The sequence below is a fragment of the Oryctolagus cuniculus genome, chromosome 6 (genome assembly GCF_051225735.1).
Source record: "Oryctolagus cuniculus isolate XC-2025 breed Fujian yellow rabbit chromosome 6, ASM5122573v1, whole genome shotgun sequence".
Classification (NCBI taxonomy): Eukaryota; Metazoa; Chordata; class Mammalia; order Lagomorpha; family Leporidae; genus Oryctolagus; species Oryctolagus cuniculus.
This window is the reverse complement of record NC_142872.1, coordinates 61731447-61755379: the sequence shown is the minus strand read 5'-3', so window position 1 is coordinate 61755379 and position 23933 is coordinate 61731447. Positions and strand designations below refer to the sequence as shown.

Sequence of the window (23933 nt, the reverse complement as noted above, 5' to 3'; positions counted from 1 at the left end):
CAGACTCAGAACTACAAACATTCTTTTAGGAAACACCAGCCTGAATTCTGACCTCACAAAGCCATAACTCTCAAAGGCAATGGAAACACAGATGAGCAGAGGTTCTCCCACACCTTGAGGCTGGGGCAAACCTTCCAAGATGCCAACAAGACTCTACTTAGTTCCACCGAACACTCTGGAAACCAGAGTTAACAGGCAGTCACATCAGTCCAACAGCCACACAGTAGTAACTGCTTAGAAAGGAACTTGAGGCCGGCGACGCAGCTCACTAAGCTAATCCTCCACCTTGCGGCGCCGGCACACTGGGTTCTAGTCCCGGTCGGGGCGCCGGATTGTCCTGGTTGCCCCTCTTCCAGGCCAGCTCTCTACTGCGGCCAGGGAGTGCAGTGGAGGATGGCCCAAGTACTTGGGCCCTGCACCCCATGGGAGACCAGGAGAAGTACCTGGCTCCTGCCATCCGATCAGCGCGGTGCGCCGGCCACAGCACACCAGCCGCGGCGGCCATTGGAGGGTGAACCAATAGCAAGGAAGACCATTCTCTCTGTCTCTCTCTCTCTCACTGTCCACTCTGCCTCTCAAAAAAAAAAAAAAAAGGAACTTGAGTGCTTCAATGTCTTAAAATCTTATTTCTTTGAAATAGTCTTCACAGAAATGAATTCATGTCATGATAATGAAAAAAATTCTCTGTTGTCAGCAACTTTCAACCACCTCTAAAACAAGGAGCCTAATTTGAAACAAAATCAGAACTTTATAAATTTCTTATAGTTTTTAAAACCAAAAATGATCTTCCAAAATCTTTCTCACTATATATACATATGTGTATATATATATATGTATGTATATATGTGTGTGTATGTGTGTGTGTGTGTGTGTGTGTATAGTTAATTGTTGCACTTGAAGTTGCAGCTTTCTTCCTATTTAAGGAGTAGCAGTAGGGGCAAAAGAAGGCAAAAATTAACTGATATTTCAGTATCTTCCTAAAATTCATCTTCTTTAACGGCAATGTATATAGCCAAGTATCCAAATGTAGTGAATTCCATCAGAACTGTTTTAATGAAAGCCTGGATCTTAAAACTTGTCATAAGAGTATTAAAAAGGGGAGGGGTGCAGATTTGAGAGTGTAGGAACAAGAATATGATCTTAACTGCTAAACAGTAGGTGGAGAGGGGAGTACCATTTCTGAATCACATCACTCAAAGTAGCAGTTGAGTTTTTACACAGGAACAAATGAGAGTGCTTCAAAATATTCATGGGGAAATGGAATTAAAGATAAGTTTATTTTGGTACCAAAAAAAAAAAGTCATGCTTTTTTGTTTCATAATATGCATTCTCCATGGCCTTTCTAAACACCACTCATATGCATAAAATTTATAACTGTAAAACTCTAGTACAATAAAAAGTGAACTCTGCTACATGTTCCCTCTATGCCCCCCTTATCTGATGTCACTGTCACCACTGGGTTTGGTTTTTGGCCTTCCATATTATGCTGAATGGTCACACATTCTACTTTCATTGATCGTAAAACATTTTAAGAAGATGACATATGCCAATTCAGAAACAAAAATATTTAATTATATTAATTAGTGTTAAGGATTAAAAGGAAATGAGCTTTTATTTCTAAGGAGAAATGTTTTATTATTTCTAATTTTGTAAATACTAACATTCCAATTGAAAGCATGACTGTTATATAAAAATGACAGTGCCTCATAGTTGATGCCATAGAATGATAATTAACAGTGAGAATCAAAAAAAAAAAAAGACAAATTATCAAATGGCTAGCCCAGTTTAATAAATGAAGTTCCACCTTATCAGAAACTCATCTTAAGAGAGCGAGCGAGCCAGCAAGCCAGCATGCACATAACTATTTTAACTTGACAGGCACAAAAATATTCTGAAACGCAGCTGAGAGTCTGCCACACTGTACACCTCCTGAAGATAGCCCCCAAGGCAGGTAACCTTGGACACTTTTCTACTTCCTACCTTTCTGAATACAGTAATTTTACCCTTCAGCTAAGATACAATATGACACTGAAGAGTCACTGAACAATGAAGTGATACTTGTTTTTAATTTTTTGACCTGACCTTGTGTTAAGATACATGTCAGGCTGAAATCAATTTGGGTCTCTGAGTGGCAAATACATTTGTGACACTTTGTTAGTGAGTAATTTTTTTCTGCTTCAATTTTAAAATAAAACAGTGATATTTGATAACCTTGCTGGAAATCTCCCAAAAGCTCCCATTCTAAATGCCACAAGAGTTTAAAGTCTTCTACAAGCCTTTCTCTCTCCTTGCACTCCCCTCTTTTATTTCTGTTCTAATGTCTTTTCCACTCCATGAATGCCAACTTACACGGACATTTCTGCATTTTCCTATTCCATGGCTGGCTTCTGACAATCACCTGCCACAGCTGAGGCAGTGGCCCTCATTTCATGTTCCCAATGAGTATTTTTGTGTGTAGTATTTATAAAGACTCACTTTTTTAGAGTTTTAGGATCACAACAGAATCAAGAGAAAGATATAGAAATGGCCCATATTACTCTTGCACTCACACATGAATAATTTCCCCATTATCAACATCCCTAACCAGAGTGGTTCATTTGTTAAAACTTACACTGACACACCATTATCACTTACATCATTTACAGTATCACTTCATCAATTGATACTGTAAATTCTACAGATCTGGATAAGTATTTATGGACATATAACTATAGCCACTATTAAAGTATCATACAGAGAAGTTCTAGTTCCACTACCCTAAATATTCTCTATGCTCCACCTATTCTTCCCTCCCTACCCCCAGACCAACCCCTAATCTTTTTATTGTCTCCATATGTTTGTCTTTTAAAGAATGTCATATAGTTGCAAGCATAAGCAGCCTTTTTTGATTGACTTCTTTCATTCAGTAATGTGCATTTACATTTTCTCCATTTCTTTTTGTGGCCTGATAGCTCACTTGTTTTTAATGCTTAAGAATACTCCGTTTGTCTGGATGGACCACAGTTTATTTATCCATTAACCTAGTGAGGAGCATCTTGACTGTTTCCAAATTTTGACAGTTATGATAAGACTGCCATAAACATCATTTTGCAGATTTTTATGTGGACATAGTTTTCTGGAGGGTTTTGTTAAAAAAATTTAAGGTTTGCCGGCGCCGCGGCTCAATAGGCTAATCCTCCACCTAGCGGTGCTGGCACACCGGATTCTAGTCCCGGTCGGGGCGCCGGATTCTGTCCCGGTTGCCCCTCTTCCAGGCCAGCTCTCTGCTGCGGCCAGGGAGTGCAGTGGAGGATGGCCCAGGTGCTTGGGCCCTGTACCCCATGGGAGACCAGGAGAAGCACTTGGCTCCTGCCTTCAGATCAGCGCGGTGCGCCAGCCGTGGCGGCCATTGGAGGGTGAACCAACGGCAAAGGAAGACCTTTCTCTCTGTCTCTCTCACTATCCACTCTGCCTGTCCAAAAAAAAAAAAAAAAAAAAAAAAAAATTTTAAGGTTTGTCTTCCACCAGAACACCTTTCCAAAAAATGAAGCCTCTTTTTAAATTAAATTTTATTTCTAGCTACACAGCAAATCCAATCAATTCACATATATCTTACATAAAAGGCTCCCCCACCCCCACACACACACACATACACACACATAAACAGCGTTTAGGAACTAGGGGTTTGTTTTTGTTTTAGTTTTTGAACCTAGGCATCTTGATTTTCCTGCTTGGGCACCAGATGAGCATTCAATAAGTTCATTCTACTTCAGTTAAAACAGCAGCATTTCACAAATGAATAAAGTATAGTAAAATAAAAATAACTGATATATCTGAATGTGAATATAACTCAGTGCCTATCATTTTGTTTGGCTCATTTTTTGATAACTTATCCATATATAAACATAACGCAGATCTGGCTTTTTGAATTCCTCAAGGGAGGAGAGTATTAGGATTTGGACAAAGCAATCTATTTGGTGGGTAAAATTCAATCTTTAAAGGCTCTTAGTACTGATTGTTAGAAATATAAAAACCAAAATACTGCCTTATCAGCAGCCCTAATTTTAAGAGATTTTATAACAGGAAAAGTAGTTGTCTCTAGAGGCCAGCTGTGGCATTCTGAGCCAGGAGTCTGGCATACATCATGCAGAAGGCATAGGCTATATTTGGTGACATGACTCAACTTAGCCAAATATAGGCAACTGATACAGTGTTACTCTGGGGAAACATACTACCAAATTCTACAGCCTAGAAAACATCCAAACACTAACTAGGCCAATTATATGTTGAGCATTTGTGAGCTGGACAGAACCAATATTTACCAAACAGAATGATTTAAGATTAGGTGTAGGGGAGGAGGTACTCAAAAGAACAGTATGTTCTATATCATATTCTTTTAAGCCTCTAACTAAACCAACCTGGTCAAAACCATGAAAGGAGCAAAGACTAGAAGAAAATAGTCATATCAGTAGTAATTACTTTCATAACTAGATGAAGTAAAAGTTACTTTTCAAAGAATAACCTAGTTATTGCTGCTGCTGATTCATCAGGAAATGATAGAAAAAATGCTGTCATTTCAAACACAAACACAATGAAATATCAAATGTTTTACAGTACTATTAGATTTCCTGCTATGACCTTCTCTTTTTCAGACATACTAGCATTGTTGTTGGCATGGTATAGGCCAAGGAACAATAATAGGGAATTACCATTTTTTTTGTCCAGAACAAAGTCATGTAGTCCTATAAAGTGACACACACAATGAAATTCTAAGTTAACTGGGTTTTTTATTGACTCACACTGTAAAAACTTACCTACACTAAAGGAAATGGGGCATGGAGGTGGGGTGGGAGGGAATCTTCTGTGAAAACCTTTAAAAACTGTTGAACACATGTATGTATATACACACATACATACACTAGCTGTTTAATCAAAGATAACCCCATATTTGCTTCTGCTGATTTTATTTCATTTGTGTCTGAGTAAATAACAGCTATACTGTCATAAACTTTTAAAGGAGGTACTCCACCTGTACATCTTCTATTCTTACCAATCAACACTGTTACTTGCAGCAAGATGGCACTGAGGTGACCCTTGGACAATGCACAGCAAGGCTCAAGAAATGTGAAATAAGTTCAAAGGGTCTGTATGCCAACTCTATACTTTACTTATACAAATGCAGAACACATGTCAATATAAACTAATAAAATTTATTCAACATATTCTATAATTTTATAGACAATTATTAAATCAACCTAGTAATCTAAAAATAACTCCCCAAATCAAAATCAGTTACCTTATTCTATTCTCCTGACCTACCTATACATCAATCAACTTCTAATAAAGACATTTCCAGGCCAAATTCATGAAGAAGCTGGCCAGAACTATTATCAACTGGAGAGTTTACGTGCTCCCTTCCAGCACCATTTAAAATTCATTCAACAGAATGTAAGCTAAACACAATCCCTCTCTGGGAGAGATTTGGCTTTCAGTTTAAAAGCCAGGGTTTATAAAAATCCTTAAATCCATGTCCTCTTCTATCCCTTCACATTGCCATCTCCCTTTCCATACTATGCACTCCAGTCATTCAGAACTACTGGCCCCTTACTGCTGGCCTCTGAATGTCCTCCTCTCTGCTCCCAAATGTCTCACCACACAAGATGCCACTTTTTGGTCCAAGTGCTCCCCTCTAGGCCTTATATATTGTATGAAATCTTTCCTGTCCCAAGCCACCCTCTCTCTCATTCAGATAACCTTGTATGCTCCATACAGCACCCTTTATAGCCATTATGCTGCACTTAAGTTACCTATTTTGAGCTATCTCTTCCTCTAAGGCAACAAGATCTTTGAGGACAGATTATGGGTCTTGCATCCCAGAGCCTGGGGCAGAGAAAGTTCAATAACAATTTCATTCATTAATTCATTAGCTAAGCCAGCAACAGTGGTCTCTCTGCCCTGGGAAATGCAATGAAAAAGGGAGAGTCAAACCAATTTTATTTTGTGACCTGGGTCAAGTTATTTAGCTTTACGGAACCTCAGAAAAACAGAGCTATCTTCATATACTTCACAAAGCTGTTGTTAGACATTCTTGAGATAATGAATGTCAAGAAAAGGACTAAAGGATTATATGTGTGTGTGTGTGTAAAAGAACTCTATATGAAGTAAGGTGCTTAATTAATATTAGTCCCTTCCCCCTTCCTAACTATAAGCCAGATATAACAAACAATTCTTCACTTGTGAGAGAAGGAAAGAGAGATTTCTTTTGGCCAGTAAGTCTCAAACTGGAATGTCAAAGAAGGGAGTGGCAATCTGGGAGGATTTTTGCTTTCAGAGTATAAGTTTGCTAGTATCCTTGGTTACAAACAGGGATCCTTCTCTGACAGAGAAAAGAAAATAACTTAATTCCTTACTTTTCTCATAGCCAGACTGGCTAGTAGAAGGATTTCAGGAAATGAAAAAAAAGCTCTAAAAATTCAACTTAATTTTTTTCCTTTTAATAAAATCACAAACGGTCTTCCTTTTGCACCCAAAACTCAAGTTTGATTTTTTGTTGTTGTGATAGGAGAGCTGAAAAACAGACTGTAATAGTGGCAATAAAATTGTAAATTTCCCTACAAGGTAAGTCCATGGTATATGTTACTACATTTCGGGAAAGTTTCATGTCAAGGAGGGATTGCTTTGATTATAACTCAGGGCAGGTGCATAATTGCAGAATCTAAAAGCATCTAAGAAATTCAGGCACAAGGGAATGTCTAGAGAGAAACTAAAAAGGAGCTGACCCAATTAAGGAATTCAAAAGATTTCCTACTGCCAGTAAAGCTAACAACAAACCAGTGAGCAGGAAGGCTATTTTTATCCCTGCCAGAAGCCTTCTGACTCTGGATGCTACATTTAGAGGACAGAGCAACAAGATAACTTGCCTTAAGAGGATGTTATGATACCCGTGATTAATGATGATTTTTTTAAGCTCTAAAAAACTAGGCAGTTTTTATCCAAACTAGATCAGCCTGAGCCAGCTTAAAAAAAAAAAAAAAAAAAAAGAAAAGAAAAGAAAAAGAAAAAAAGTGGGTGATATAACGGAAAGAAAAGTAGAAAAATAGACCAACAATACTAGAAAGCTTTAAAAGTAATTTAAAAAAAAGGGCTAAGGCAGCAAATTAAAATACTCTTACTTTGTAAAAAGCTTAAGAGAAACATGTGTCATAACCACAGGCACATTTTTAGATAAATAAATAAACATAAACAAGTATAGAACTGTCCCCAAGGTAAATGTGATTTTTGAGGAATGTCTCTCCATAGTGACATGAACATAAAAAAAAAAAAATCAAGATACACTTAGGATATACCCAAACTAGGTATATCCTATATACAGGGACCCAAACTAGGTAGCTGTAAATGATTGTGAACTTTAGAGAGATAAGAATAAAAAGTCTAAATAGATTTTTCTCTAACCACAGAAGCTAAGAGAAATTGAGCATGATTTCCTTATTTATAATCATTATTTTATAAATACTACTCTGATAAAACACACACTGATGAACCACTGTCTTTAAAATTGGTTACTGAAACCCAAAACCCAAAAAGCGATTAGCAAAGTCACTGGGCAGCTTTCTGCATACAGACCTGTCATCAAAGCTAACAACCTATCTAATATAAATTCTGATGACCTTTTTGAACCTTACTGAAGAATGTACTGGATTTCATATCTGATTTAAGAAATCCTCCTTTTTTTAACTTTTCAGAAGGTCCAGTCCCTATTTCTCCTAGGGATACTCAAGGATTTACAGTCATCCTCTTATTTACTGGCCTACACAACTAAACGATAAAAAGGCTCCATGAGACTAACAGACTTTGTTTTTAGTTCCTGGTGTGTAGTAGATGCTTGAGGTCTATCTGTTATACGAATGGCTTTGGACTTCACACATACTTTATCAAAGGCAGAATGAAGGTGGGCTGGAAAGGGAGAACACCGCATTTGAATCACTTGGGGAAAAGACATGCTTAAATCCCATGACAGCCCTTGTCAAACACTATCAATGAAGAGAACAAGGCAGCTTGGAAAGGTTCCCTCAGTGATTCTTATCTCCACATTCAATAAAGTAATCTTCAATATGAAAACAGCAAGTATAAGATACAGATTTTTCACAGAAGATGATGCTAAAATACAGATTTAAACTTTGGTATCCAGGCTCTTAAACTGAAATTTTAAAAAGTCAGTAACTACCCTTTGTCAGATAAAACTTACTTAAGTTTCCTTCTGTTTCCCTCTTAAGAGGTCGCACAATAAATACCTAAGCCATTGAACCAGAGCCAGAGGCTAGGTGTTCCTATCTTGATCCTCTGGGTACTATTAACTTGTGTGACTTTACAGAAGCTATTACATCTCTCTAAACTTCAACTTTTTCAAATATAATATGGAGATCACTAAACTCACAGGAGGTTATTATAAGAATATAAAAGTTAGAGATAAAAGGTGAATGCAAGGATTTAGGTTAGAGATCATTATCAAAACAGGCACTAACTAAAAAAAATCATAGAAACCTGTGAGAACTAACAGCCTTTTCACTTGAAACTTGTTAACACTACTTTATATACAGAATATCCGGGTCTACCTCAAAAATGAAATCACAGTCCAGCATTAAAAGAGTCCTTCAATCTACTAGGTACATGGGATATGTTGCTCATATGTTGTGGAGCAGGAATATAAACAGAAGCTAACATGTAAGCTACTTACAAATCTTGTCTTGTGGCTTTAGGCTTTAGTAGTACCTGTCTTCCCTCCTGACAAGAACTGTCATGCTATACAATGCCAGGCGCACCCCTCTTGTCACACAGCTCCTGCTGTGCCTAGCATCGTACAGGATGTACCCTCCACAGCCCATACTCTTAGCCCTACCTGAAAGAGCAAAAAGATGTCTTTAGATGTCAGATATGATGCTCCACGATGCTATTTGGTGGAGATGACCACCTACAATAGGGAAGTGACCTTCTCACTTCTGTCCTCCTCATCACCATTTCCTCTATTAAATTCCTTTTCACATCATTTTATTTTTAAGAAGAAGGAACATTCTCAAAGCAGAGTATAAACAAGATCAATTAGAGAAGCTCTCCAGAACAGTGTTCCCTAAGTTTTTATCTATTAAGATCTAGTTTGAGGGGCCAGCATTGTGGTACAGAGTTAAGCCACCACCTGTATCCCATTTAGGAACTGGTTAGTGTCCTGGCTACTCCACTTTCAATCCAGCACCCCACTAATGCACCTGGGAAAGCAGTGGAAGATGGCCCAAATACTTGTGCCCCTGCACCCATGTGGGAGGCCAGGATAAAGCTCCTGGCTCTTGGCTTCAGCCTGGTCCAGCCCTGGCCATTGTGGGCACTTGGGGAGTACACCAGCAGATGGAATCTCTCTCTTTCTATGTGTCTCTCCCTCTCTCTGCCTTTCAAATAAAAATAAATAAGACTTGATCAAAATGTGTCACAGAGGCTTTACTCCAGGATAACAATTAAAGACTCCCACCCTCAACTCATAACCCAGGAAATATTATAAGCAAAACGATAACCAAAAAACCCTATGAACTCAACAGCACCTTAAAATGTATTTTAATTGCATTGCATCAGCATGCACATGCTTTTGGAAGATAATCATAGATAATCATGCATACATAACTGGAATGTTTGATCACTAAGAGGTCCACAGCCTCCTTGGTCTACAACTGATGAACAGAAACATTTAACAAGGTTAAGTTTAAACAACTGTTTCATAAATACAGTATTTTTAGGCCTCTCACACACAAAAAAACTGCAATTCACAAGCAAAGCCTTCACTCAACTGACTAAATATGTCTGATTTCTGGTTATATGCCTTCTACAAGCTACTCAATATTAAATACTGCCAGACTCAGATACATAACATATTCATGTGCTTTCAGTCATTAAACCATAAAACTTTCAATTTTGTAATTTAAGACTATAAATAATTTCTAGTAGTAATTTAAAGATCATAAAGTTCTACTCTCTTGTTTATAGGTGAGAAAACAAGAGATCTCACAAGAAGTGACCAGCCTAAAACCACATAACTGCTAATAGCAGAGCCAGGACTGAACATGATCCTAAATTATTCCAAATATTTTCCTTTCTATTTTTTAATATGGGGAAAGTCTGCTATGTGCTAACAACTTATGATTATTAGAATGAAGATATCAAATGGCTGATTTAAATATCTCTAGTCAACAAATGCCAGACATTTACTACAGCTAGTACAAGTTAGATTTTCTGTTTTAGATTCTTTATACTTCAATTAATCACAGCTGCTCTCCAGAATTAAGATTTGAACTTTACTGTTGGTTCCTCAAGCACTAAAAAGGGTCCCCTAATTGGTTGATTCCTTCTTCTCTTTCCCCAAAGTATAGTGACTGGCATCTGCCCAACTGGATTCCAAAGAGATGTAAAATTGCTTTCCCTTCAGAGTTCCATTAATGTTCTTAATTGACTGGTTACCTGGTAATGCCTGGAATAAAACAAAGCCTTGCTTTTATAACTGAGTACACTGGTATAGCACTGAATTCAGAATCAGTCAATTAGACAAAAATAATGAAGTCCAACAGTACCCTGGCCATCTCAACATTTTATTCAAAATGTAGTGACCAGCTTCAATTTAGTTAAAAATATATAGCTTTTACAAATTGTACTGCTAAATAGCAACAGATTCACTAAGATTTCTCTCTGCTTTGTTAGTCAAGATGTGGCAACATGTGGGTGAAAAAAGAAATTCACAAATCAGGCACAGACAGCTGATAAACCGATCAACTGCACACAATATTCAGGTAGAAGATCCAAGCTTATCAGGAAGTAATAATTTTGTGGCACAATTGTGAACTGTTCCCTCCTTCCTGTTGTTAAACTTGAGTGCAAAGAAAACTCAGATATTTTTTATGACAATTATGAATCAGGTGGCATTGTTTTCCTCTCCCCCAAAGTCATCAAGTAATACAGTCCAGGATTACATAATAGGATCAAGCAAGGTCTTAAGACATTTATACATAAACAAAGGATTTTCTTTAAGCAGATAGAGTTGTTTTAGTAGCTGTCAGAGAATGAGACAGTAAAAGCTCTCTATACAGTTTTACAGAAATTTTTGGAAGAAAAAAAAAAACAAAAAAATAGTGACACTATCAAAAAGTATACAAATGTTTATATTAATTTGGACAGGAAAATGAATAACCTGGATTCTCTACAGATGTTTGGAACTCTCTTTTCTTTTATAAAGTAAAGCAATCCCAAATACTTATCATTGAAAAATTGCTGACAAGGTATACAAACCTTACTACTTAAAGTCATTCAGATTTCATATCAGAATGGAGAATATAACTTTTTGTCTGATCACATGGTAAAACCTATACTTATTAATATATAATATTTAGGATGTCAAGATAGAACCTTAAAGAAAAGCTCTTGTTAATTTTACCTGATTATTGCTTGTTTATTGATCTGTCTGCGTTTACCACATCTAGTTTATTCCTTTACCAATCTCTAACTTTGAATGCGTGTCTAACAAACTTAAGTCACAACAGCCAAACACTATGAGAGGCCTTAGTATGAAGAAAGGTTTAGAATCTTCATCCTTCTAATACGATAAAAAGCTTACTTTTACTTTCCCCCTGCCCTCCCTTACTCTCCCTGCTCACCCAGGTAAAATCAGAGCCTCAATGTTTCAAGATGCCTGTTCAATTTTCACGGATCCCAAATAGGAGTGCCCAGGCTCAGTGCTGAGGATTAACACAAGGGACTGCCTAAGTAACTGCGGACCACATCATGGATGACATAGCCAAATTCTCCCTTTGTGACAACTACGTACACGGTTATCAGAACAAATAAAAACAAAGGTCAAACATTGTATCATAATTGCATAGAGGATACAGAGCAAAGGATCACTGCTTTTGGTTTACCAGTATGTGTATGTAAGTAAATATGACAGATGAGGATCTGGCCAACACACAAGCTGCTTTCAGTATGAACTGAGTTGGTTTCGGTCCAGAGGCCAGTGTGAGAAAGACCTCAAACCAATCTTGTGAGCCTCTCAGTGCTCACTCACATCAGGTTTTCTGTTTTTTTGTTTTTTTGTTTTTTTCCCTCTCCCAGGCATTTCCCCTTTCCTTCCTCCCCTTAAAAAAAAAAAAAAAAAAAAGAAAAAAGAAAGACAAAAGCTGCACCCCCCAAATCTGAACGAGGTATAGTCCTGCTGTTCAAAATCCGTAACTTTATAAATTCTGCCTAAAAGGGGCCATGAGCAATCCATTAAATCTGGATTAAAAGTAAACCAGAAAACAGTCAATTGCTCAAAATTAATAGGTTCTATGTCACTACATCAATACTATCAAAAGAAAACCATACCATACAACCTTGCCCTCTTCATGTCAACAGAAGTTACCCCAACACAGAAGCCCAGGACCCATCCTCTGGCACAACTAAGCCAAGGCAAGAAAAAGACTGTTCAAGATGTTCTGTCTCTGCAGTCAAGAAAGTGAGAGTGCAGAAAGGGAAGAGATACATTCCATCCAGTTCTACACAGCCACACACAAAGTTGACTACAGACAAGTTTAAATTGTACTCTTCTTCCTTGTATCTTACTCCATTACTCATGAGGCTTCTAGAAGAAATGCAATTTTTTAAAAAAGATTTATTTATTTTATTTGAAAGGCAGAGTTAGAGACAGAGAGGTCGTCCATCTGCTGGTTTACTCCCCAAATGGCCACAATGGCCAGGGCTGGGCCAGATCAAAGCCAGAGGCTTCTTCTGGAGCTCCCACATGAGTGCTAGGACCCAAGCACTTGGGCCATCCTCCACTGCTTTCCCAGGCCATTAGCAGGGAGCTGGATCAGGAGAGGAGCAGCAATGAATCGAACCAGTGCCCCTATGGGATGCCAGTGCTGCAGGCAGAGACTTGGCCTACTACACCACAGAGCTGGCCCCTAGTGATACAATTTTCTACTCTCAGGAGACATCAACCACTAACCTGCTACCTTGCTTTAATTACTCAGTATCATCCCAAACAGAGTATAAAAAAAACCAGCCAAGGTCAGGAAAGCTCTAGTCAGGCATGCAGGGCAGCTGCTTTTTAAGCCTAGAGACATCTAACAGTTAAAGATTCTCCAAATCGACCCAAGACATTTGATACTACACACTAGTAATGTCTTTGGGAAGGAGAAATCTGATTGAGAATCCAAGTAAAATTAGTTAGTTGGCATTATCCATTTCTTCATTGTGGTACTTTGCATCATGTCTCATTAAATGTCCCTTAAAGGAAAACGTTCATCTCTTTAAAATGTTGGGGGATAAAGGGGGGAAGGTATAAAGTAATCTCTCAAACTGTCACAAGCACAACTACTGATTTAAATAGGAAAAAGGTTGAATACCTTAAGAAATTATACTCTCCTACATTATTCCTATGTGAAAGAAATCATTTCTATTTCTAATATTAAACTGTTTTAGCAGGGGTTTCTTTAACATTTTATCTGTTCCCAATTCTCTCAAAATTATAATGTATGACATGAAATAAATAAATGACAAAACTGGGAAAGGCGTTATGATATAGCAGGTGAATCTACCACTTGGTATACTTAAATTCCCTGTCAAAGTGCCTCACTACTCCACTTCCCATCCAGCTTCCTGCTAATGTACCTAGGAAGACAGTGAATGATGGCTCAACATCAGTCCTTGCCACTCCTGCCTCCTGGCTTCAGCCTGTGCTTTTGCCAGAACTGGGAGAGTGAACTAGTAGACTCTCCTTCTCTCTGTCTCTCTCTCCCCCTCTTTCTCTGTCACTCTGCCTTAAAAAAAAAAATAATAAATGAGTGTCAAAATTTAGTCTTATATTCAGCAACTTGCAAAACAAGTTTCTAGAGCTATCTTAGTCTACATAAAGTCAGGATCCACATAAATATCTGTTCTAACACATCTTTACCAGCATACAACATCTGTATTCTAAAATACAGAATTAAGTGACTGTAATTTAAAATGCTGGAATATTAAGAGTTTGTGTACCACAAAAATCTTAGTTTCCTGGTTATTTATATTATTTTTTTAAGTAGTTCTAAATTCTTTCTCTACCTATTGCAAAGAATTTAAATATGTATTCTAACAATCATTCTTCTAGTGATATAAAAAATTTCAAATGAAATTAATGAATCAAGTTTTGTGTACTAAACTTTCATCTGCATTTTATGATTTTCTTCTAAAGAGAACATTATAAATTCTTCTGCTTAGCAACGAAGCACAGATGGAATCATCACTTGCCCACTCATTTAAGTCTTTGTTTCAAATTTATAAGAATAAAAAATAGAAAAGGGCTCTAAATTGAATGTGTAAAAAAAATATTAAAAATGTTTTAAAATGCAAGGTCACATTGCCTTTGGCAGTCAGGATTTAAATACACAGCACTTTGGGAATAGATCTACAGCCTTTAAAATAAATCCTGATTAAATGAACACATGAAGCAAGAGAGGCAGTAATGTAGTTAACTGTATAATACGCTCCCCCTACTTATCTCTACATATGCAATAGGTTTCCTGGGCACCATGGAGATATGTAAAAGACTGGCAAGTTAAACAACTTGCCTTTCTGAATGCAATCATTGCTGCTTACTTTCAAACAAAGTATTGCAAATGCCTGAAATTCAAAGGAATTGTGGTAGATATGTTGAGTCCTCCTTTCCAAAAATTGAAAGCAAGATATTGTAAAACAGTATGAGGAGAAAAAGACTTCATTTTCACAATATTCAAAGGAAAAGTATGATGCTGTTCTGACTCGTAATTTAGTAAATTAGTACCTGAAGAACAAGTATAATTTTTTGACAATTATAGATTGCCTTTGTTCTTATCTCATTTTGGCTTTCTAGTAAAATGAAACAAACTGTATTTTGAAGTGTTTTCACATCAGATTTAAAATACTCAACCACTATCATGAAATAGCGAATTTTGTATAATTGTCTGATATTCTGCCTGAAACCTGTTCATCTTCAAGTACTATTTTTTTTGTCCCATTCCAGTGCTGCCTTCCTCTGTTTCCATTCCACGAACTACTACTTCTTGGTATATACCCAAATCTGTTAATTCCCTGCATACACAGGGGGAAAAAAGGCTCCTGAATTTTCAGCAGTCTCTGCTACCATACACTGAATTTAACAGTGCCTCATGAATGTTTCTTTCATGGTGTTTTACCCAAGCTTTCAGAAGACTGAAAACAGATGTACTTGAATGTGATTTAATCTAGTTCATGCTGCTCCATTTAAAATAGGATGTACCAGTATCACAGGTGAGAAAAAAGCAGAATAGCAGTGAGATACAATATTCCCCAAATAATCATCTGGGCATCTGCGTAGTAAAATATTTTCCTGTCCAGGTAAGGAAATTCTTGATAAGCCCAATAATATGTAGAAATGTACAAGCTGCCAGCTGGGAGATCAAATTTCAAAATAGGTCTGAAGCTCAGGCTCTTAGGACACTGGGTGTGCAGTAAAGAAAATGAAATCAGTCTCTGGGGAAGAGCTTCTGTGGACAGTCACAGGCATTGGTTATGGAGTAGGCAATACAAAACTGCATGGATAAAAATAACATACAGACTTGCCAGCTGACCAGAAAAGAACACTGAGATAAGGCATAGGGAGGACCCTTTTCCTCTCCAAAGAGCGAAGATCCTGCACATGCAGAAAATGGCAGCAGCTTTAAAATTCTTAGAAAAGCAAATTTTTAAAACCCTAATATAAAAAGCTATCAAATAAAGGTTCAGTACTCCTTTTGAATATTTGTTTTAAAAAAAGAAAGTTTCCACCAAACCAACTGCAATCAACAACACATTCATAAAGAAATTCAAAAACTATATTTGAAAGTTCCTAGGCATATTAAGCACTTTGTTGATGGCAAAAATAAAATTGTAAACCCGAATACATCAAGAGAGATTTTTTTTTCCCCAAATGCAAAATACAAATTCAGTTTTCTGGCTTTTTAAAAAAATTAATAATGTAGCCACACCAATACATTTGACTTGCAGCTCTTACTTCAATTTTAGGCGTCATTATTTAAACACACAACTGCGTTATTTAGGGGGAACTGCAAATTAAAGATAAATAAATGAGGTCATTTATAATGTTTTACAAAATTATTTTTAAAATGAAACCAAATGTAAATTCTGCCTCCATATGGAAGATTCTTTTTAAAACTACTCTTAAACTATTCACTTTAATTGAATTTTTGTATTTTTTTCTGAGAAGTATACTGTTCTCTACAAGTATGATGCAGGTAATGACAATTTTCTATTTTCTAAGGAGGCAGAGCACTGGAAGAGGTATTTATTTATTTTCTTTTTTTTTTTTTTTTTTTTTTTTTTTTTAGGTATTTATTTATTTTCAAAATGGACTGGCAGGTTTTTAGATATTTATTGTAAAAGGACAGTGTTTTTTTTTTTTTAAGGTATTCAAATTTTGCTATCACCTTTAAACAAAATCTCACAATACAGCCACAGTAAAATCAAGCATAGTATTCCCAAAATGTCTAAATAAGAGAGTTTGACAAGAAATAAAGTATTCCCCTGCGCAAAACTACATGTTGATGGTGATAGACTCTAATGATTCAAAGATCATGATCTTGGCATAAAAGGAAAAAAAAATGAAATAACTATAATCATACATTTTAGGATCAGGCCCTCATATCTGAATTTTTTATTGCTCTCTGAAGGAAAACACACCAGGTTCATTTAATATGCTCAAGCCACTTACGATACAGCTCCCTGCAGATGGCTACCTACACGGGAGGCTCCTGGCTTCGGCCTGCCCCAGCTCCAGCTGTTGTGGCAATATGGGAAGTGAACCAGCAGATGGATGCTCTCTTTCCTTCTCTTTCTGTTTCTTCCTCTTTCTCTGTAATTTTGCCTTTCAAATTAATAAATCTTTAAAATAAATAAATCTTTCTAATAAACTTTTACTTTTATGAAGAAAAATATTTTATTTTATGATAGTTTTCTCATAATTGCCATATTGTTCTTCAGATTAAGTAGATAATACACATTTAGCCATTTACTAAAATAAAACATTTCTAAACTTACCTTTAATGGAATCATTTTCAGCTCTCATTATATCAATGAGTGAACTCTCCAGTGAGTGCATGTCAAATGTCCTGGGGCGATCCTGTAAACAAACAGCCACAAAATACTTTTTAAAATGATATTCAGATATAAAAGAAGATAGGAAGTTGCATTTCATGGGACATAGATCATAAAATAAAAATAGCAATTTTAATCCCTCTGTGTATAAGGTACATTATTACTAAATATTATTATTAATACTTATAAAATAACAAAAAACACAAAAATGAAGTACACAGGAATCAGCAAAGAGCCCTTTGATTTTGAACAATAATTTCAACAAAAGTAACACTTTTATTCATAAACCAAAAACCACTAAAACTAATTTCCATACTAAGAAGATTAATATTTAATTCTTAATTTTCTCCACCACTTAAGACTACAATAACATGGCAAAGCGTTCCAAACTTGCTCCAGATAATTATCTACTAAATTGGTACCTATATGTGCTGTTTTAAAAAGCTATATTTTCTCATAAACCAAGTCTTGAAAATACTCATCAAATGTCTGTAAGATCACTAAATACCAAAGTATTCCAAAATAAATAATTAGAAAAATAAAGAGAAGATAAACAATACCCTTATTCTAAAATAATAATAATAATAATTTTGGGGGGTATACTGTGTTGTAGCAGGTAAAGCTGCAGCCTGCAGTGCTGACATGCCACGTGGGTGCCAGTTCGAGTCCCAGCTGTTCCACTTCTGATCCAGCTCTCTGCCATGGCATGGGAAAGCAGATGGCTGAAGTCCTTGGGCCCCTGTACCCATGTGGGAGACCCAGAAGAAATTCCTAGCTCCTCGCTTCAGTTTGGTCCAACTCTGGCCGTTGCAGCCATTTGGGGAGTGAACCAGCAGTTAGAAGACTCCCTCTCTCTCTGCCTCTCTTTCTCTAACTCTGACTTTCAAATAAATAAATCTTAAGGAAAAAAAATTCAATATGATTGAGTGGTCCACTTACATCTTACCCAGGATGTACTAATGTTAGCAATCTGCCTTCCCCAAGGATTTTTTTTTTAAGATTTTATTTATTTGAGAGGTAGAGTTACAGACAGACAGCAAGAGGGAGAGACAGAGTGAGGTCTTCAATCCACTACTTCACTCCCCAGCTGGCCGCAACGACTGGAGCTGCACCAATCTGAAGCCAAGAGCTTCTCCAGGTCTCCCACATGGGTCCAGGGAACCAAGTGCCTGGGCCATCTTCCACTGCTTTCCCAGGCCACAGTAGAGAGCTAGAGTTAAGAGGAGCAACCAGGAAACAAACTGGCGCCCACATGGGATGCTGGCACTGCAGGCGGAGGATTAACCTCCTGTGCCACAGCACCAGCCCCATATTTATTCTTATAACTAACATTCCATATAGAAAGGAGACAAAATTTCCTTGCCTTCCCCTCCTCAAAAAATTATTTTGGTAGAAGCTCTCCTTCCCTAATATAAAAATAAATATTGAATAATAAATTGCAAGAACTGTTCTCATAACTGTGAGGACGTCTTCTCTGAGGAGACAGTAATAGAGCAGTATGCAAGTACTTCTGTCCTTCCCCACACCCCAATGCAACAACTAGGGTCCCCAGACAACCCAGTCATTACCTCTGATGAATAAAGGATAAAATTTTGGACTCTGGATCAGAGTTACAATCTTGATGAAAACCAACCAACCATATCTTCATACTTATTATCTCAACTTGCAGTCAGGCAAGGTTTTGCTGACATTAAAATTAAGGGCTCTGTCCACAGCGGCCATTTGAGGGGTGAACCAACGGAAGGAAGACCTTTCTCTCTGTCTCTCTCACTGTCTAACTCTATCTGTCAAATAAATTAAAAAAAAAAAAAATTAAGGGAAAGTCAGGGTATGGAGTACTCGCCTGGTCTAAAACCCTGGCTTGAACAAGCGCATTTCAAAAGTGGGTGAGGGATCCTAAAATACAAAGAGTTCCACCTGCTCTGGCATTCTTGGGAATAAAGGGTACTAGAGATAACTAAAATTAAAATTTAGTTTGAAAAGAGGAGGAGATGGGGAAACTTTATAAACTGAGAGGAACCAACAATACTTGCCACTGACATACCTTAAGAATAAATGTAGGGGGGTCTGGCACTGTGGCATAGTGGGCTAAGCCTCTATTTCTAGCACCAGCATCCATATGTGCACCGGTTCTAGTCCTGGCTCTCCTCTTCTGATCCAGCTCTCTGCTATGGCCTGGTAAAGCAGAAGATGGCCCAAGTGCTTGGGCCCCTGCACCCACGTGGGAGACCCTAAGAAGCTCCTGGCTCATGGCTTTGGATTGGGAAAGCTGGGGACATTGTGGCCATTTGGGGAGTGAATCAACGGATGGAAGATCTTTCTCTCTGTCCCTCCCTCCCTGTCTGTAACTCTACATCTCAAGTAAATAAGAGAGAAGAGGCAGAGAGAGAAAGAGAGGTCTTCCATCCGATGGTTCACTCCCCAACTGGCTGCAACGGCAGGAACTGTGCTGATCCAAAGCCATGAGCCAGGAGCTTCTTCAGGGTCTCCCACATGGGTGCAGGGGCCCAAGCACTTGGGCCATCTTCTACTGCTTTCCCAGGCCATAGCAGAGAGCTGGATTGGAAGTGGAGCCGCCGGGTCTCAAACCGGCACCTATATGGGATACTGGCACTTCAGGCCAGGGCGTTAACCTGCTGCACCACAGCACCGACCCCATAAATAAATAAATATTTTTAAAAATGTATATACAGGCTGGCGCCATGGCTCAATAGGCTAATCCTCCGCCTTGCGGCGCCGGCACACTGGGTTCTAGTCCCGGTCGGGGCGCCGGATTCTGTCCCGGTTGCCCCTCTTCCAGGCCAGCTCTCTGCTATGGCCCGGGAGTGCAGTGGAGGATGGCCCAAGTCCTTGGGCCCTGCACCCGCATGGGAAACCAGGAAAAGCACCTGGCTCCTGGCTTCGGAACAGCGCGATGTGCCGGCCGCGGCGGCCATTGGAGGGCGAACCAAAAGCAAAAAGGAAGACCTTTCTCTCTGTCTCTCTCTCTCTCTCACTGTCCACTCTGCCTGTCAAAAAAAAATAAAAAATAAATAAATAAATAAAAATGTATACACAAAGACCACTGCAAGAGTACTGAAGGAAAAAAGGCTTCCAAATGAATACAGGAGGATTCCATAATCTTCTGTTATATTTTCTCTTATAGTCCTTTTTAAATCAAAGTTTTGACCTAAAAAAAATTAACCTAATTTTATCATTTTCCTTTTATTTTGCGGGGGCCTCACTTTTCCACCTTCCTAGCTAACTTCTAGAAACTCCAGCTGATAAGAGATGTCCTTCACTCAAGAGCACTTTCTGATCAACTGGAATTTCTCCTCTGTGCTTCTGTAACACTTGTTATCACACATATGATAACTGAGCTTCCCTGACAGAGGGACCACTTCTCTGGACCCCAGCCCAGCAGAGACAATAAGCAATGTTCAGGGAATGAATCATTTTATAATACACATATTTTATCTGTGCAACCTGAAGAGTCTAAGGGCAACCGTGGGATGGGGATCATCGCCTTAACATGCTGCTCTGCTCTAAACTGGCATGACTCGCTCCAGAACATGCTCCCCAACCTTTCCTCCTGGCTATTTCCTCATCATCTTCAACTCCTCAATGCAGTCTAGAGAGAGGCAAAGGACACATGGCCAGAATCAGAATCTCTACAGGTTAGTACTCACAAAAGGGAGAGACTATGCCAAACACCGAACTAAATCAAAGCTTTTACCGCATGTTCTCCTGGAAGTAAGGTAGATTCAAGGTATAACTTAGATTTAGAAGACAATACAAAGTTACACTATCTTTTTCTGTAGTCAATGGATTTGTCTCTTCAGTAATCCATGAAACTCATCATGCACTATTTTTATCTCCAATAAAAACCAGTTTTGGAGGCTATAACTCTCAATGTCTATTCACTTGGTTATAATCTCTGATAGTGAGCTTTTCAAAGGCAGTAATCATGCCTTGTATCACACGTTCCAGCGTGTCTACCTCACAAGCATCTACAGGACTCCCCAGAAGGACCTGAGGCTGCAAGAGATCCCTAGTAGAAGGTATCTATTACTACCATTGTCTACATGTGCCATGGCGTGAAACATGCTGAGAAGCACTGCGACATTTCTCTATCATAATGCTTCACACGAATCCTGGCAAGCAGACAGCACATGTTTCCTAAAACAAAGGGATGAATTCTTCTGAGTAACTTTTAAACATTTAAAATATTTCTTCTACTTCCTTAAGATTCATTTTTCATATTTCTTCTTTCCCTGTGTAACACTGAATGTTTTCTTTTGCAAAAATAGCTAAAGGGAGTTGAGAAAATCTCAGTTTATTATTCTTTTGCATGCAACTAAAGTAGTAAACAATCTTGTAGATTTCTAAAATTTGCATTTTGCCAATCACTGAATGAAGGGCATGGAAGAGAACAGCTGGTAAAGAATACAATATACTGTTTTTGTTTGGCTTGTTTTATAGAAGCTGTTTCCAGAAAGAAGCTTCTTTAAAAAAAATAATTATTTATCTGAAAGACAAAGTTACAGAGAGGAGAGACAGGAAGAGAGAGAAATCTTTTAACTGCTAGGTCACTCTCCAAATGACCACAACAACTAGAGCTGGACTTTGCCTAGTCTCTATCCTAGTCTCCCACATGGACGACAGGGTCCAAGCATTTGGGACATCTTCTTTTGCTTTCCCAGGTGCATTATCAGGAAGCTGGAATGGAAGTGTGGCAGTTAGGACTCAAACAAGCCCTCATATGGGATGCCATCCCTGAAGCCTCCTTTTTACTTGTAAGTTTATGAATGTGGTACTAGAATTCAGCAAAGTTCTTCATAATTCTCCCCACGCTGAGACTGATAACAAAAAATAACCGCTGGCATATTTTCTAGGATCTATCTTTTCTAGGATCTATTTCCTAGAAATCTTGTTAAATAACAGCTCTTCTTGACTGAATGTAATCTCATAATGAAAATATGAACACTGCATCAATCAATGGAATCAGCATTATCTAACACTAGGAAGCCTCAACTCTGCCTGGCATATTATGTGAACTTGGGCACTTGTAGCCTCTAAAACTCACTCCTGATCTATGAGATGAAAGGGTTTGATTGGCTCACTAATGTTCCTTTCCTATTTCCAACATGTTTGTATTCTAGCATTCTGATATCCTAAGATGTGTGTGCTCTTCCAAGATTCACAGTTTATAAATTACAATTATGATGACAATTATGGCAGAAACCAAAAATATGGATGAGAATAACTATTCTCATCCAAAGTTCACCACCATTCTCATCCAAGTTCACCATTTGCTGCTGGCATGGTGACACTGTGGGTTAAGCTCCCATTTGGGATGTCACATCCATCAGAGTGCTGGTTCATGTTATGGCTGCTCTGCTTAAAATTCTTTTTCCTGCTAATGTGCCTGGAAGGCAGCAGAAAGATACTCTAAGTACCCGGGTGCCTGAGACCCATATAGGAGACTAGGATGGATTCCTGGCTTCTGGCTATGGCCTGACCCTGCTGACATTTGGGGAATAAGCCAGCAGATGAAAGACCTCTCTCTCTCTCTCTCCCTTTTTATCTTTCTAAATAAACATGCATAAATAAATCTCAATAAAAATAAAAACCAAGGCCTAGAAAAATCTGTCCAGTTTATGTTGCGTAGGCAAATTTACTGTATAGTTTAGCAACATAGCAAAGATTCAAGCCCAAGTCTCACTCCAAAGCAGGTGATGTTTCCTTGGGTAAGGTAAAGGTCTTGGCAGTTAAAATGGTCTTTGCACTCCGTTTTAAGGGCTCTGGGGACACGAATGTGATGACTAATGCCTGGCAAACAGTAGGCACAACTATTATTTAATAAATGAATGAAAGAACAAACAAAATATAAAGGGTAGTAGAGGATGATACCACAGATGTAATAAATCATTAGAGAATGAGAAGCCTTATCTTCCTTCTCCCCATTGGGATGACCCATGTGGCTTTCGAATTAGAGACCTATCAAAAACATACCTCTAGGTTATCTATGGCTTACCACAGAAGAAATGGTAATAATAGCAATAACAGTATTATCAGCTTGCAATCTTTATGTGTGACATGCGTAATCTTACTTATTCCTCACAAAATATAGAATTAGCTATATTATCTAATTTCACAGATGAAGAAATTGAAGTTTAGATTGATTAAATAACTTTATAAATGTCAGGCAAGTTGAGGAGCTTGAATTTGAACCCCAAGCCTCCTGAATGTTTTATAATCATTAATAGAAATCAAAATGTATCAATTATTTCTTTTTTTTTTTTTTGACAGGCAGAGTGGACAGTGAGAGAGAGAGACAGAGAGAAAGGTCTTCCTTTGCCGTTGGTTCACCCTCCAATGGCCGCTGTGGCCGGCGCGCTGTGGCCAGCGCACCGCGCTGATCCGATGGCAGGAGCCAGGAGCCAGGTGCTTCTCCTGGTCTCCCATGGGGTGCAGGGCCCAAGCACCTGGGCCATCCTCCACTGCACTCCCTGGCCACAGCAGAGGGCTGGCCTGGAAGAGGGGCAACCGGGACAGAATCCGGCGCCCCGACCGGGACTAGAACCCGGTGTGCCGGCACCGCTAGGCGGAGGATTAGCCTAGTGAGCCGCGGCGCCGGCAAAATGTATCAATTATTTCTAAGGTTCAGCAAAGCAAACTTCATTACAATATTTAGATCTCTTTATTTTGTAATTTTATATTTTAATTAATTTTTATTAATATATTTTACATTTAATTTACTGAGTTGTATATAACAGTTTGTTTCTATCATCTCTACTTCACAAGACAATTTCTAAAGGAAA

At 38.2% G+C, this 23933-nt stretch overlaps 1 protein-coding gene across 4 annotated transcripts in view; it reads right to left on the bottom strand.

Moving 5' to 3' along the window:
- CPEB4 (cytoplasmic polyadenylation element binding protein 4) overlaps positions 1 to 23933 on the bottom strand; it is a 72269-nt gene that overhangs the window by 30753 nt on the left and 17583 nt on the right. For all 4 annotated transcript variants that reach the window (XM_008255399.5, XM_002710388.6, XM_008255397.5 and 1 more), the window contains exon 2: positions 17074 to 17155. In XM_008255399.5, coding sequence (XP_008253621.1) covers positions 17074 to 17155 — 82 coding nt within the window. The remainder of the gene's footprint in view (positions 1 to 17073; positions 17156 to 23933) is intronic.